This window comes from Petaurus breviceps, unplaced genomic scaffold (assembly GCF_028583685.1).
Source record: "Petaurus breviceps papuanus isolate PSGF00001 unplaced genomic scaffold, PetGlider_PUasm1.0 37, whole genome shotgun sequence".
NCBI classification, from domain to species: domain Eukaryota; kingdom Metazoa; phylum Chordata; class Mammalia; order Diprotodontia; family Petauridae; genus Petaurus; species Petaurus breviceps.
In genome coordinates this window covers 35747447-35763073 of record NW_027186296.1, presented here as the reverse complement: position 1 = coordinate 35763073, position 15627 = coordinate 35747447, and the positions used below count along the sequence as shown (strand labels likewise).

At 37.4% G+C, this 15627-nt stretch overlaps 1 protein-coding gene across 1 annotated transcript in view; it reads left to right on the top strand.

The window, feature by feature from the left end:
- MAP2K5 (mitogen-activated protein kinase kinase 5) overlaps positions 1–15627 on the top strand; it is a 292027-nt gene that overhangs the window by 222689 nt on the left and 53711 nt on the right. Inside the window, exons 17-18 of the mRNA XM_069097384.1 lie at positions 3438–3464; positions 3775–3807. Of these exons, the coding sequence (XP_068953485.1) occupies positions 3438–3464; positions 3775–3807 (60 nt within the window). The remainder of the gene's footprint in view (positions 1–3437; positions 3465–3774; positions 3808–15627) is intronic.

Sequence of the window (15627 nt, the reverse complement as noted above, 5' to 3'; positions counted from 1 at the left end):
ACATTGTGTCACTGGACCTCAGCTTGCTCCCCTGTCAAATTTAGGGTGTTACTCTAGATGACCTCTTAGGATCCCCTCAGCTTTAAATTGAGGATCCTATTTGCAAGACACTGTGACAGGAACTGTAGTTATACAAAGAAAGAGGAGAGGCAGCCCCATCAATGACAGAGAAGAGGAAATATGGCTATAGTAAGACTGCAGCACAAAAATGGTGATTGTGAAGCATGAAATTGTGCCTCTCCATTTAAACACAGGTCTCTTTTTACCTCAAAATGAAGCCCTATCCCCCTGCTATTATCATTTTAAATCTTGGCTCTAACTGCTGGCAGAAGGATAAAAGTAATGCCTGGAAGAGGGAAAGGATCAGCTAATTAACAGATCAAAACACTACTAGTTCTAGAGACTGATTAGCAAAGTGTGTGATTGTGGCAATTATAGCTCTGCTCATTGTCCCAAAGTAATAGTTACAGGCAGGAAACTCTCAACAAAGGCAAAATATATACATGGCAGAACAAGAAGTACCACAAGGTAGTTATAAACACCAGTTTGTATGTTGTAAATGTGGGTCATACATCAGCCCCATCAGTATCATCCTGTCTTCTTGAACTTTGCTCTTGAAACAAAACATTGGGAAAGCAGACCAAGAGTAAAGATGGAAGTGCAGAGAGCTAACATTTTTATATTGAGTACTCTTAGACCTATTTTGAATGGGCTATAAAACTAGGAGCTTCACTTTTTCATGAACTGTGTACAAAAGTGGAGGCATTGGCTGTGAAGTTGACTTTTGTTTTGGCTTATTTTATGGGTTCTGAGCCCACACAGTAATGTGATCTTGAAAAAGGTAAACAACAGAGAGTTTAACAGTGAAAAATATGCCTAATATAAATACAGTCGAGTGCAATGCAGTTCAGAACTTGAAAAATATGACTATAGCATTAAATTTTCTAGTGGAATTAACAGAGGAACAGAATGCAGCCTTTAAGGCAATATATTTGAGACAGAGAAAATAGATAATACATCTAACTCTATGGTCTCTGTGGCATTCATATAAAGAAAGGCACAGTAGCTTTATTTAATTGAGAAAATGAATCAATTACAATGATGTTGCATCATCAAATTCTAGTGAAATAGAAGATATAAGTCACTGCGTTGTGTAACAGTGCTAAAAAGTAATTGAGTGTCTTAAGCATTTTGAATCCATTTCAGGTACTGGCAAGGCCACCTTGTTGCAAAATTTATGAAGATGATCTCAAATAATATGTTGCCATCAAAATCGTGTAATAAAACCTGGTAACAATGTCTCTTTTTAAAATCTAAAAAAAATACAGTATAGTTAGTAGCATCAAAGGCTTTTTTTTTGTTACATCTGTTTTTCCAATTATTTGTGGTCCACACAGCAAGAACTAAACTAGTACAATTTTAAGATGCCTTAGAAACTGATTATCTTCACCAAAAAAGACATGATGAACTGCTTGCTGTACTCTAGAATGTTTTTCTCTCCTCCATTCAAATGACTTGCATACTTTGATGAGTATTTTGCGTATGTTGTTAGGATAAAACCCACATCCTTGGCTGAAAATACCAGCTAAATCTTCTGTAGAAGGAGTGCAACACTATTTTCCTTGGATATGCTCCTTAACTGATGGATATTTTTTTTAAAAGATATCTTGTGATTGATGACCAACGACAGTATTTTTTTTTTAGTTTTTCCCAAATCTTCTGGCCAGATCTCTATATGAGGGTCTAGAGAAACAAGTATCTTTTATTTCAGGAAATATTATTTATGCCTTTGGAGCTTTTTAAATGTTAAATGGAATTATACCAAAATTTCCACTTTGCTGTATAAAATTCAACCAAGTGGTGAAAATTTTAAGCTTTGCCTTATATTAAATTATAAATATAACTACCTGTAAGTCAGTACTGAAAATAATCATTTTGTCAGGAGTGGAAACTACTGTTGATGCAGAGCTGTGGTTAAGGCTGAAAATTAAAGCAAAATGGCCTAGGAACCGCTTAAGACTTGAAACTGTTTTTTTTTTTTTTGGTGATTCCATCCAGAGCTTTGGTGAGGATGTTTACTGGTGACTTGATGAATGCAAAAAAAAGGGGGAGGAGGGAAGAAAATAACGCATATATACGTGTTTATAGTCTGTTTGCATATATGTATGTTATATAGTTATATATAGAGAGGGGAAGAGAGAGACAATATGTCTATGTGTGTGTGTGTAGTCCCTGACCTGTAATTGTTTACCCTTCTAGCTAAAGAAATCAAATGCACAAGAATTAAACCACTGGAAAAATACTTAGAAATTAGAAAGCAAAGCATAAACACATGCAGATTAGTTTGTTTCAAAATGGTGAGATGGTTGAGGAAGAAGCAACTAGTTTATTTGGTGATTTTATATTTGTCCTACTCTCTTTGCCTCCCATCTACCAACCCAGCTGGAGACCAGTCATCGCAGCACAGCTACAATGGGTTCACGTATTCAGGCAAAGCCAAGAAATAGCATATGATACTCTGGAGCAGCCAAGAATAGGATGCTAAAAGCATCTTTCTCAGGATAATGTCTTAGATACCCAAAAATACATAGGGTTTGAGTTTTCAAAATTAATGTAGGCATATTTTTTTTTTGCACTGCAGTGTTTAATACTGTAATTACTAAGTAGATGTTTTATTAATTTGGTGCCACATTTTTAGTAATTCTAAGAAATGTGGTTTATCACTGTTATAGATGAGTGAACAGTCTGTCTTCAGAATGTTGATTAGAAGCAAGCAGGAAGTCCTAGGTAGGCTGGATGAAAAGTCTTTGCTTTTTCTTTAAAAACAACGCAAAACTTAAATGAATTTGATTTCCCCAGAGAACATTGCTGTCCTGGAAACATAGTGGGAAAACTTTAAGAGAAGTGGATCATCTGCCCCTCTCCTGAGTTAGAAGTAGATACTTCAACCACATAATTAAAGTTTTCTTCACAAAATAGGGAATTGTGAGCAGACACTGGCAGGAATCCAAAATTCTAATTTCTGACTATGATTTAATTTCAATTTTAAATAAATCGGTTTTTAATTTAAAAAGAGTGAGCTTCATAACATTAGCAATGATTGCAACATTAAGCCCAGTGTTCACAATCTAGCAATATAAAACATTATTTATATCTGAATCGTAAACAGCCTTTTGAAATGGATTATGGTTTTTCTCCCTATTCTAATACAACCTGGAGGGTACTAAAAAGTGTTGTGTGAAATTAACATTCTGCTGACTTTCGCCTATAAATGAGAAGCGAGCTATTAACATTTGTGTATTTTCATTATGTAAATTGTGTTAACACATGCCCACAAATTGCCACCAGCAATGCAATAATTTTCTCTCAGTGATCATAATGTGTCCAAGTGAGTCATTTTGATTATGACATGCTAATTACATATTGCCTTTTTTCAGATTCAGAAAAACCAGGGATCTTTAATGGTAAGCTTTATGAGTTCAGAAAAAAATTCACTTTTCTTTTTCCTGATGGCTGCTTCCTTTGCATGCTTGAATGCCTTGTTTTAAACTTAGCAAATTGCATTTTGAAGAAAATGCAAACCTTTAACTGCCTGTATTAGATTAGGTACCATTAGAAATAATAGAACATCCTGAGCATCAATGTTTTTATAAGAGTTTGCTGCTGTTGATTAATCTTGCTATATTTTATTGCATTAATGATTTTTTCTTTCCACTCCACTGTAAAGATATTGCATATAGGCTAATACTTTTTCCTCTCTTCTTCCCATTGCAGCCTCTCCAGCTACTGCAGTGCATTGTTGATGAGGTGAGGCACCGTCTTATGTGCTTTCACTCCTAAAGTCATTCCTAATGGTGTGGAAAGCTTATATTTTGTTTCCTAATGAAGCACAATGCCCAACATCCTCAGAGCAAGTTGTGTTGTATGGCACTGAGCTGTGTTACATGAGCTGCCCCTGTCCCACATTCTCCTCTTTCAGTTCTAACAGAGAATCCCTGCAAAAACAAACTGTCCCACTCGCAGATCCTCATGGGGACCCGAGGCCCTAAAGACAGAACACAGTCATAGTAATTGATCCTCTCCCCAGCCAGACAGGGGATGGAGCCGGAAATTAAAGGGGTATCATTTATTTCATAACAGATATTTAAAGTCATTTGGCATGCGAGGGTCAGAGGTGAACAACAACCATAAGTGGGATGAAATTTGTCTTCCTTTCTTTATTTACCCAAAGCATATTGGGGAGCTAATTGTACATAAGCTGTAGGTCAGTGGTTCAGCTTTAATTTCCTAATTAGACATTTTCCCAGAATATGTGACCTTAACTTCCTTTGCTTTGAACTACCATATTTATATTTTAAATCATTATGTCTTGGATAATAGCTAGCTATATAGTTCTTAATATCACTGTTCTTTGAGGGCACTAACCCATCTAAGTCTCTCTCAAGCAACTTTTCCCATTTGTTATTCTGATTTTAAATTTCTCATTTTGGTAAATTAGCTGTTTTGTATTACATAGGGCTCCCAACAAAGAAACACTGATATTAAAAAAAAAAATCTTAGTTTTTTTTTTTTCCAGGCTAGGCTTTCCCACTAGCAATGTTTATTTTTAAAACTTTAATTTTATAATATTTTAAATACTTCTAATTAGAGAGATGAAGCAATAAATGATTCAAATAGGAAAGTTTGAAAGAAAAAACAAATCGTAATTCATAATTATTCCTCTCAATTAAACATCTGTATAACCAGTTATGAGATTTGGGAGAAAAAATAAAGATCCTCTCAGGAAAAAGACAAACACACACATATCACAATAATAGTAAGAATGGCGATCTAACATCCTTAATGACAGCATCAGTCAGTCCACATATCCCCTGCAACCCATGAAACATGTTGGTGCAAAATGAGCACATCATCCTGAAGCCGATGGAGGCTCCATTACCCCAAATACCAGACAGACCTCCTGGATCTAGTAGCTCATCAATATCTTCTCCATTTGTATTACATTCAGAAAGCATCCTGTCCCAACCAGTCCTCTAAATTGAGCAGTTTCATTAATTCCTCCTTCATGTGTCCAGGAATATATCGTCTCCCATGTTCAGTACCATTGCCTCATGTCTTAGGACCCTGTTCTAATGGGCCAAGCCAAGGATATACAATCAGGCATCATCAGCCCCTATCTCTAATACAGATTACAGGGGAAACTTTTGGGCTTTGATGAGCTAGTTTTTAATGGGGGTAAAGAGGACATATTTCTATGTAATGATTGCCCTCACATTCCAAACCATTTTAAGTGGGTAGTTTTCAACAAATTCCTGAGCATATTGAAATCACTCTATGAACTGTTGTCAGTGGGAAGGTTTGTTATATGAATGACAGGACTACATCATGTAAGTGGCATTTTCTTCAGGTCCTTTCTTCTTTAACTTAATCAGATATGCTACCTGTGTTAATCGTTGCTACCCCACTCACCCTAAAAAGACATGGAAATATCTTCTTAATCACCTTCTCCACTGACAGTTAGAATGTCCTGCTTTTGTACCTGCTCCTTTCTAATTCATTTATCATGTAACATTGTACCTCATAATTATCTGTGCTTCTCTTGTTCTCCAGTTAGAATTGTTACCTCCACCTAACCTAATGCAATAGTCGGTATTTTAATAAGCATTTATTAAACACTCAGTACAGGCCAGGCACTGTGCTAAGGGCTAAAGATACAAATGTGGTACAGTATGGGAAAAGGTGGTCCCTGCCCTGGAGGATTTTATAATATGCCTGGAATAAAAAGCACAAAAGGAAGATGAAAAGGGGAGTGTTTCTCCTAAAATGAAGGTTTGAAGTTCATGGCTCCGCCCTCTAATCTGAGAAAGGGGATGGTGATAAGGTAGAGTGCCAGGGCTTTTAAAAACTGTCTCACTGGTCTGCGCAATGGTAAGTGCTTAATAAATGTTTGTTGCATGAAAGACTAAGAAATAACGTGTTATTCTGACTAAAAACGAAATTAGTTTGACTTTTGATTTAAAGCCAAGTGGAAAACTCATATAAAAGCACGGGGGGGGGGGGAGTTTTGAGGGGTCCATTAAAGATGAGCTCTGTATCATAGCTTCTAAGAGAAGGGAAAACCAATGAGGTTCTTATCCGAGCTTCAGTATATTTTTATAATTGTATTCCTTTTGTCCTGTGAGTTTATCAGATTTCCCAGCATTTGTCACACTTTATTTAGACTAAGCCTACTAACAAGGGCAGTTAGATGGTGCAGTGGATAGAGTGCCAGGCCTACAGTCAGGAAGACCAGATTTCAAATCTGGCTTCAGACATTTACTAGCTGTGTGACCCTGGGCAAGTCACTTACACCCATATACCCCAGTCTCCTCATCTGTAAAAGGAATTGGACATGGAAATGACAAAACACTCCAGTATCTTTGCCACCCCCCCCCAAAAAAAGCAGTCATAGAGAGTTGAACACAACTGAAAAAGGACTAAACAATAATAATATATGGTGAAATTCAACTTGGATGAGATCCAACAGCCCAGGACTGTAGATTTAAAGCTTGAAGGAACTTTAGAGGCCATTCATTGCAACCCCCCTTATTTTCTAAATGAAGAAATGGTTTACTGCTCCTGGTATCTGGATTTTAATACTTCTTCTGGGTTGGTATGTGCCCTTCCTTCCTGGGCTATGTAACCAGCATCACCTCCTATTTAAGAATAATTTTACTCCTTCAACACAGGAATGGTGGCCTACTACCCTTGATTGAGTGCCCCTCTGTCATGTAGTGTTGTGGTAATAATAGCAGGCATGATACCTACCCTGAAGATATTTACAACCTAAGTCAGACAAGATAGGTGTTCGAAGTCATGTGCAAAGCAACAAAGTAAAGCTCATTATAATGTATCTTGTTATTACATGAATTTGGGCATTTCTCCTCAAAATAACAGCCATGAGAATACAGGATCTGTGATTTTTGTCAGTCTGAGGACCTCCTGATATGGAAAATCCCTGCACCAACACCTTATTTCAAATTAGTTGTGAGTTTTCTAAGTTAAATGCTAGGGGAGTAGATGACTGTTAATTAGCTTGCTCAGGGTTACACTGCTGATAAATATCGCAGATAGATTTTAAAGCTAGATTTCCCTAACAACAACCCCTGCATGCTCTCTATTAGGTAGGCTCTGCCTCTTCCAAAAGTAGGAAAATTATTCAAAATCATAGCATCATAAATTTAGACTGAGAAAGAACCTTAAAAAGTCTGCTCCCTTCATTTTAAAGATGAGGAAACTGAGACCCAGAGAGGTTAAGTGACTTGCCCAGATAGCAGGTGTTTGTGTGTTTTGAATTTTGGTCAATGTATTTTATACATGACACATCTATCCTGACTGAATTAGTTTGTAAACTCCTTTAGGACCTGCAGCATACCCACTGTCACCTTTCCCCTCTTCCTCAGTGTTCATTCTTTAAAATAAAGATGATTGAAACATTTTATTTTGACCAATAAAAGGGTATAAGGCTTAGCTGGTTAAGGCTCCGACCTTGGAGTCAGTAAGACCAGAGTTCAAATCCAACCTCAGACATTTACTTAGATCAGTGATTATAAGCAAGTCTCAATTCCTCTGATCCCCAGAATACTCTCTAAGACTGAAAGTCATAGGAAGGTTCTGATCTGTCTCAGTAGACAGACTTCCCAATCCAATGCAATCCCATGTCCTTGACACATAACAGATGCTTCCCAACATACGTCCCTTTTATGAAGTACATTCCCTCCCAAAAGCAGATGATAAATTAGTAGTAACTTTGGCATGATTGTATTAACATGGGCACAATCACTATTATTTCATGGAAAAGAATACAATGAGAAATCAGGATTTAACAGAATTCACAAGATCAGCATTCCCTCTCCCCCCCCACTCAAGTGCTAGCATTATAATAAAAGTTTCATTCGTCATAATAGCACTGTATGTTTATATAGAGTAAAATCTCAGTGTTCAGTTCAGTAGATGATATTATGCATCTACTTTGTGCCTCCATGAGAGATAGAGTTTATAAAGATGTAGTCAGTCAACATCAAATGCCTAATGTGCCTCTATAGTGTGCCAGGCACTGTGCTAAGCAGTGGGTCCCTGCTCTCCAGAAGCTCCCAGTCTAATGAGAAAGAGGGCATGTAAACAATTACATGCAAAAAAGACGCAGACAGAATAAACTGGCGACAATCTGGGAGGGAAGGCGCTAGCACTGAGGAGGACCAGGAAAGGCATCTTGCAGAAGGGAGGATTTTATCTGAGACTTCAGGGAAGCAAGGTAGTGGAGAGGAAGAAGGAGAGCATTCTGAGCATGGGGGACAATGCAGTCCCTTTCCTCACAAAATCACCATCTAGTAGGGAGATAGGACATAAACACTATGTCTTTAACTATAATGCAATATAATATTTGGCAAATTCATTTGAGACCCAAGGAGAAAAATAATTACTGTTATACACGAAATGCTGTTATACATACAATCAACATCATTTTTATTATTGTTTTCTGTCATCTTTGGGGAATGAGACATTGCATATAGGTAAATTTTCCAGATAACTGAAAATGTAATACACATTTCCCTGCCATAGTAAACAAAATATACAAAACATAATTTAACCTTTTATAACTCAATAATCATTGTAAGCATCAATTATTATATCATGCTTTCATATAGTAATGTCAGAGACTATTCAAATGTCTGAAGCTTAGCTTTTTATTTAATTGAATCTCCCCAGCTGTTCTAGTTGGCAGTTTCTCTATCTCCCCATTTAGTGATGCCCTCAGGAACTATTGAGGTGTGTGGGGCTATTTGCCCCTATACTAAATGGCTCCAGACTGCTGTGTTGGTCTTGTTATTGTTTGCTTAATCTCTTCCCTTGTGTCGGTCTCTTTCCTATCCCCTGTTGATTCTTATCCCTGTAGGTGGGTGTCTAATGCCCCAACCTTCTAATTTTCTGTCCACGGTTTCCTCACTGCCTGACTGCAATCTAGAACATAATTGAGGGTTGCCAGGAGAATCCAGATAATGGAATATAGTATGTAAAATTATGTCATTAGGGTATATGCCTAAGTAAGGAGTGGATGCCTCCAGCCTCTCCTGTGGAATAAAGGGCATGGTACAATCAATCTTCAACAAATACTTCTTTAAGTAGCTACTATGGGCTATATGGCACAGTGCATAGACACAGGAAGACCTAAGTTCAAATATGGCCTCAGACAGTAGATGTCTCACCTTAGGCAAGTCTCTTGACATCTCTCTGCTTCAGTTTCCTCATCTCTAAAATGAGAATAATAATAGCATCTACCTCCCAAGGTTGTTGTGAATATAAAATGAGATAATATTTGTAAGACTTTCTGCAAAATTGACAGTGCGCTACAAGTGCTATTACAGTATTATTACAAGGCACTATATCAGGCACTAGGACACAAGTACAAAGAAGGAAAACAGTCTCTGTTCACAAGGAGCTTACATTCCAGTGGGGAAGACAAGAAGTACATATGAAAACATGTACTGCATGCGCCTTGGAAGATTTTGCTGATTTCAGGATTCACAGCATTTCATGAAAGACAATTGAGATGGTCGAAATTTTGCCAACCCCGAGTGGGAGATTTTGTATGCATTTGTGTGTGTGCCAGACACATATGGCTTAAGTTGAATGTCCATCTAATGTCCATGGCAAAAAAAAGAAAAATTGGCAAATTAATTAGTCTCCTGTTTATACTTCCATTCCACAAGCTGTTTGGGTCATACTTTATACCTTGATCAGATATATTCATAGGAAAATGTTGATTGTGCTTGCTGTATTACAATGAATTGCAAGATTTAGGAAATTTGGTATACTTGTGAAATGTAAGCATAGGTTTATCAGTGATCCCTGATGATTTGTAATCAAGGTAAAACCTAGACAATTAGCTAATATGTTGGAAATTCAAAGAGTAATTCCCAAATTTCATGGTTTTTTTTTTCTAGTTTGGGTATAATTGAAAAATGCTTGTTCCCTTCCCCCTCTTAAGTGATTGGCCCATAGTCTCATAGCTAAATAGTGGAGCTGGAACTTGAGCCCGTGTATTGTAACTCCACATTCAGGGTTCTTTCTGTTACACCATACTATTTCACTACACAGCTTCAGTCTAACTTCTTTGCTAGTACTAGCATAGGGATTCCTCTTCCCTCCTATTCTTGCTTCCCTTTCTTCCTTCCTTTTCCCATAACCACTGTTGCCTTCTTACCCCCACTTTCTTTCCTACTACTGTTGCATTAGAGCATCCCTAAAGGTCTTTAGTTGCATTCTCCTGCCCTATGTTTATTCCCTTTTGCTTCTCTCTCTCCCTCCAAAAACAACAGAACAACCTCTTATTGCATCAAAACTAGATTCTATGACCACAGCTGCTGCCTATTTCAGCTCCCACTTTTCTGCTTGGTTGACTTGTCTGCTGAACACCTGTTGGACATTTCCACCTGAATATCCTATAGGCATCTCAAAACTCAACCTACTAAAACAGAATTCATCTCACTTTCTCCCCCACACCGTACTCCCCCCCCAAAAAAAAAGCCCTATCCCCTTTTGCAATTATCCCTGTTTCTGTTGAGGGTACCCCCAGTGACCCAGGTTCAAAATTTTAGAGTCATCCTCAGCTTTTTATTCTTCTTCACTACCCTCACCAAATCAATTACTAAATTTTGGCCTTCTATCTCCACAACATCTTTTGCATCCATCCCCTTTTCTCTACTCCTTATTCAGGTCCTCATTACCTCTCCCTTGGACTGTTGCAACATCCCCCATAACTCTGCCTTGTACACTTCTCAAATCCTAATTGATCTATAGCCCAGGTTCTCCCTCCTTTAGGCAGTTCCCAATGATCACAGTTATTGTGTATTTTCTCCCTCTTGAAATTATTTTGTATTGACTTCTAAAAGTTTATATTTTGTCACCAGCACCCAGTAGAGTGTAAACTCCATGAGAGTAAAGACTGCTTCATTTTGTTCTTTGTACCCCACCCCACCCCAGTGCCTACCTGTCACAACTCCCTTCATGTGGTAGGCACTTAGTAAATATTTATTGGATTGGATAGCCTCCTATTTGGACTCTGCTTCTAGTCTCTCCCAGCTGTCAAATGAATCTTCCTTAAAATTAGGTCTAACCCTGTCACTCCCCAACTCAAGAATTTTCATTGCTTCTGTCACCTTGAGGAGTAAATGCATTCTCCTCTGCTTAGCTTTTAAAGCTCTTCCCAGTCTAGCCTCACCTTCTCTTTCCAGACTTCTCTCACATTACTCCCCTTTTCGGCCAGAGCAGCCTGCTTCTGGACTCCATCTCCAAGCTTATCAGCCTTTCTGAAACTATGTCTCAGGCTACGGATACACCCTGTCCTCTGCCTTGCCTCTTGGAACCCTTAGCTTCAGTGCTCTCTCTTCTCAAATTAACATTTATATACATGTCAGTTTACATCTTGTGTCGCCCAGCAGAAAGTGAGCTGTTTTCACTTTTATCTTTTTTCCCCTGGTTTCTCACAAAGAGCCTTGCATATAATTGATGTTCAATAAATGCTTATTGAATGGAATTGAATTAACTGGGAAGTTTCCTGGCTCCACATCAGTGCTCTCTCCCCTACTCTTTCCTCCTTTCCCTTTTTCCTCCCTCTTTACTTCTTTGGGCTCTGGGCCACATTGACATCTTCCTCTTCTCACCTACCTCAGCCATTGAATATTGATCTTCTGTTCTTTCCACAATCCCGCTCCCACTTCAGTGGTTTAGTCTAGGAGTTTAACCAATATTTTAATAGGAAAAAATGTTTCCATTTGCAAACATCTGATTTACAAATAAACTTTCAGAGCACAGCTTGTTTTTGATTTGGAAGCTGCCTGTCTCTAACACTGCTTGTTAATTTATAATATTTTTTGTTGACTTGTATTTAAGAATTAATCTATAGGGAAACTGGAAGAAATATCGGCAGTGTAAAAACAAAAATATCAATAAAAATTCATGTTAAGAAGAATTAATATAGGTTTGAGGAAGAGCAGAAAAAAGTAAAGGGGAAGTTTGCTAAAAGTTGAGATATGTATTTGTTATTAATGTAACTTAAAATGCGATTATATTTATTATTATATGTATATTACATTTAATTGACTTTGTGTAATCATATATCTTCCTTAAATTTATATACAACAAGAATTTTCACAAGTAATTTTGTCTATGAGCTTTAAATAAACACTTAGTTTGTGGTGCTTAAAAGAACTTTGATATGAATCCTTTTTGCAAATACAAGAATCCTTTTATAATATAAATAATTGGTCCCACTTTGCCTTTTTAGTTGGTTAAAGCTTGTCGTGTCTTGGATTTTTTTTAATTGGACATACCCACTCAGAGTTTTTATCACGCTAGGTAGTTGCAGCACTTGCCTTGGTTTCAGAAATATTCAAAAAAAAAGTTTTCACTTTTCACAGTGTTTAAATTCCCTTGTGTTTAAAAAAAAATAAACCCTGTGGTACAGTAGTCCTTCACTTATTTGGCAATCACCTGACCTTTTCAAATATCCATAATACAGTGGAAAACCCAAATGAAAACCAAAAATAAAAAAGGATTCTAAATAGGCAAACTAAAGGTCCTAAAAATCTATAACACTTTACTCATAGAAGAGCTATTTAGGTCCTTACTCAAAGCTTAGTTAAACATCATTCTATCAAACTTATTTATTTGATTTCCTAGCCTACAATAGATTGAAAAAAAACACTTGGGGAGGAGCAGGACAGTTAGATTACTAGAGACTGGCATAGATAGCAAGAATGGAAATGGAAAAGGTACAGAGAGCAGATCCAAGAACTGAAAAGACTGAATATTGTGGAACCATCTAGTGAAGAAGGTACATGCAGCCTTCAGACTTCAGTAGCCCTATGGGTATAACTGTGTTATAAGAATGTACTACTAATTATGATGATTCTGAGCCTTCAGTAAGGTACTAAGTTCTGTTCCTTATGGTTAAGAATCATGTGAAGTAGGGGAGGCTAGGTGGTGCAGTGAATAGAGCACCGGCCATGGAGTCAGGAGGACCCATGTTCAAATCTGGCCTCAGACACTTAATACTTACTAGTTGTGTGACCTTGGGCAAGTCACTTAACCCCAAATGCCCTACCTTCTCCCCTCCAAAAAGCAAAAAAAAAAAAAAGAATCATGTGAAGTATGTAATGCTCTTTTAAAAGATTTCTGTTAAAATGATTAAAACAAGAAGTGTTTATAAACAAAGAGCTTATTAAGGCCAGAGTCTGAAGATGCATCTTCCTGAGTTAAATTTAGCCTCAGATTTGTGACCTTGGGCAACTCATTTAATTCTGTTTGCCTCAGTTTCCTTGTCTGTAAAATGTTTGCTTTGGTTTCCTTGTCTGGAGAAGGAAATGGCAAACCCTTCCAGTATCTTTGCCAAGAAAATCCAAAAAATGGGGTCATGAAAAATCAGACATGGCTGAAATGACTGAACAACAAAATGTGTGCCAGGCACTGTGCTGAGTGCTGGGTGTACAAAGAAAGGCCAACACAAAGTACCTAAGTAGGTAACATTTCTATTGTCTAGACTGTTGCCTGTGTGTAACGCCTTATTTCTCAAAGCTGTTGGACAAATGTGGCATAGAAGTATCATGTGACCACCGAGAGGTGAGAAGGAATTGCCACCTAAGAACATCTACGGCAGCATTAACTAGTTCTGCCAAGAATCACATCCATTCTTCTTCTGTTAGAGATTTGTGCTTTGGACCTTGGGAAAATAAAGACAGGTGAATTCAAAGGATACCTAATGAGGAAGATCTCTTCTTCTCACTGGAGTTCTTTGCTCCACCTTCCCCTGCCTGGGCTACCCAGAGCATCATAAAGAACTGGGGTTTTCATTCTTCGTTTCTTCTCTCTCAGAACAGAAAGACAAATGTTTTAAATAGTTTAGAAATATCCCTACAAGAAATTCCTACAGGCAAAGAGCTCACAACTGTACTAAGCATGAATTATCTACTTCTATTTTTCATATGGTATTTAAGGACTTTATAACTTATAGATGTTGCAGTAGAAACTTGTCAGTATTAAATAGACAAGATTAAAAGGAGTTGTATTATACTCTGAAGCTTCTGTTAACTCAACCACTGTGTCATAATATTTTGTTTTGTCTTAATTTGGTCCAGACCTGTGGTTTTATCAGTATTGGGTGCTTCTCCAACATAGAAACTTCCTCTACAATGCTGTTCTGTATCTTCTATTTGATTTATGATGGTTTTAGACAGTTTCATGGAGCACTGAGATTAGTGACTTGTCCATTATCACATGCCCAGGATGTCACAGAGTCTAAACTTGAAGTCAGAGCTTCCCAATACCAAAGTGGGCTCTCTAGCTACTTGGCCTTATGGTTGCTCACTTCTCCACCTCATAGTGTTAGGAATATATAATTGGAGAAACCAAAAACTGAATTTCCATTTTTTACATAAGATACATGCTTTTAGAAATGTAATGCTGCCTTTGAAAAGTCTAGTCTGTTTAAAATCATGCAGTTTAGCTGATTTGAAGATTTAAAATAGGTTACCATGAAGGCCACGATTCTTTTAGTAATTACTTTTTCTTTTGGTAGTAACTATTTCTTTAGAAACAACATTAACATTCTACCAAAACACAGCAGTAATCCAAAAGTTAATGTTCTGTTCATTTATAATTATATTTGATTCATATTTATGAGTTGATGGGAGGGGGAATAGAAAGAATTCAGCAAAAATTAAAATGTTACCAAAGAAATAAGCCAAAATAAGTGATTTTTCCCTGGTATTTTAAAGAGTATATCAGGTACAAAGAACTTATTTTTTTTAAGTATGTGGTAGTTTGAAATAAAATTTTTTTTTAATTTTTCTGAAATACGCCAAATTTCTGTTATTTCCCAATGGCACTGAGTAAGTTAAAAGAAAGTGATTTTGATCCACTAGATTAATTAGAACTTCACCAGCAAAAATTCTAAATGCCTATGTGGTCATTTAAGAAGTAGTGCTCTTTGAATTGTCCATGAAGTCTGATGTATTATTAATGAGTTAATTTCTTGGTGGTGAGGTTTGTGAATAGCATTCTATGAATGGGTAGTTGCCTGGTGGGGCCAGTTTTGGCTTCTGTCATTTAACATGTGTTGCCCTATTGTGAAGTCTTATCCAGCTGTAGGGTAATACTCATTTAATCCACCATAATGGGACTTACACACCCTGAAATGAAGTTGAATGCCAAGGTCAGTTACCCAGCAGCTCAGACTGAAGCACTGACGTTTTATCTCTGAGTTTGCTGTTAATTTTCCCTAAACTAGGAGAAATGCTGTATGCAATGCAAATGTTTCCAAAAGAGGCTCCAAGCTTGTTGGGTAGGGTGCTTCCTCTATTGCAGAATGAAGGCAGCATTCCAGGGAGTATGTGGGTTCCTTCCTTCCTCTTGGAATTAGGAGTTTTCTGGGCCCAGGAGATCCCTGATGTTCGGAAGTCCAGAATAGCAGATGGCATTATGATTTTCCAAATCCTGATGAAGTGTGTAATTTTAAACGTTCATTTTTCTCTGTCTCTCTCTCTCTCTCTCTCTCTCTCTCTCTCTCTCTCTCTCTCTCTCTCTCTCTCT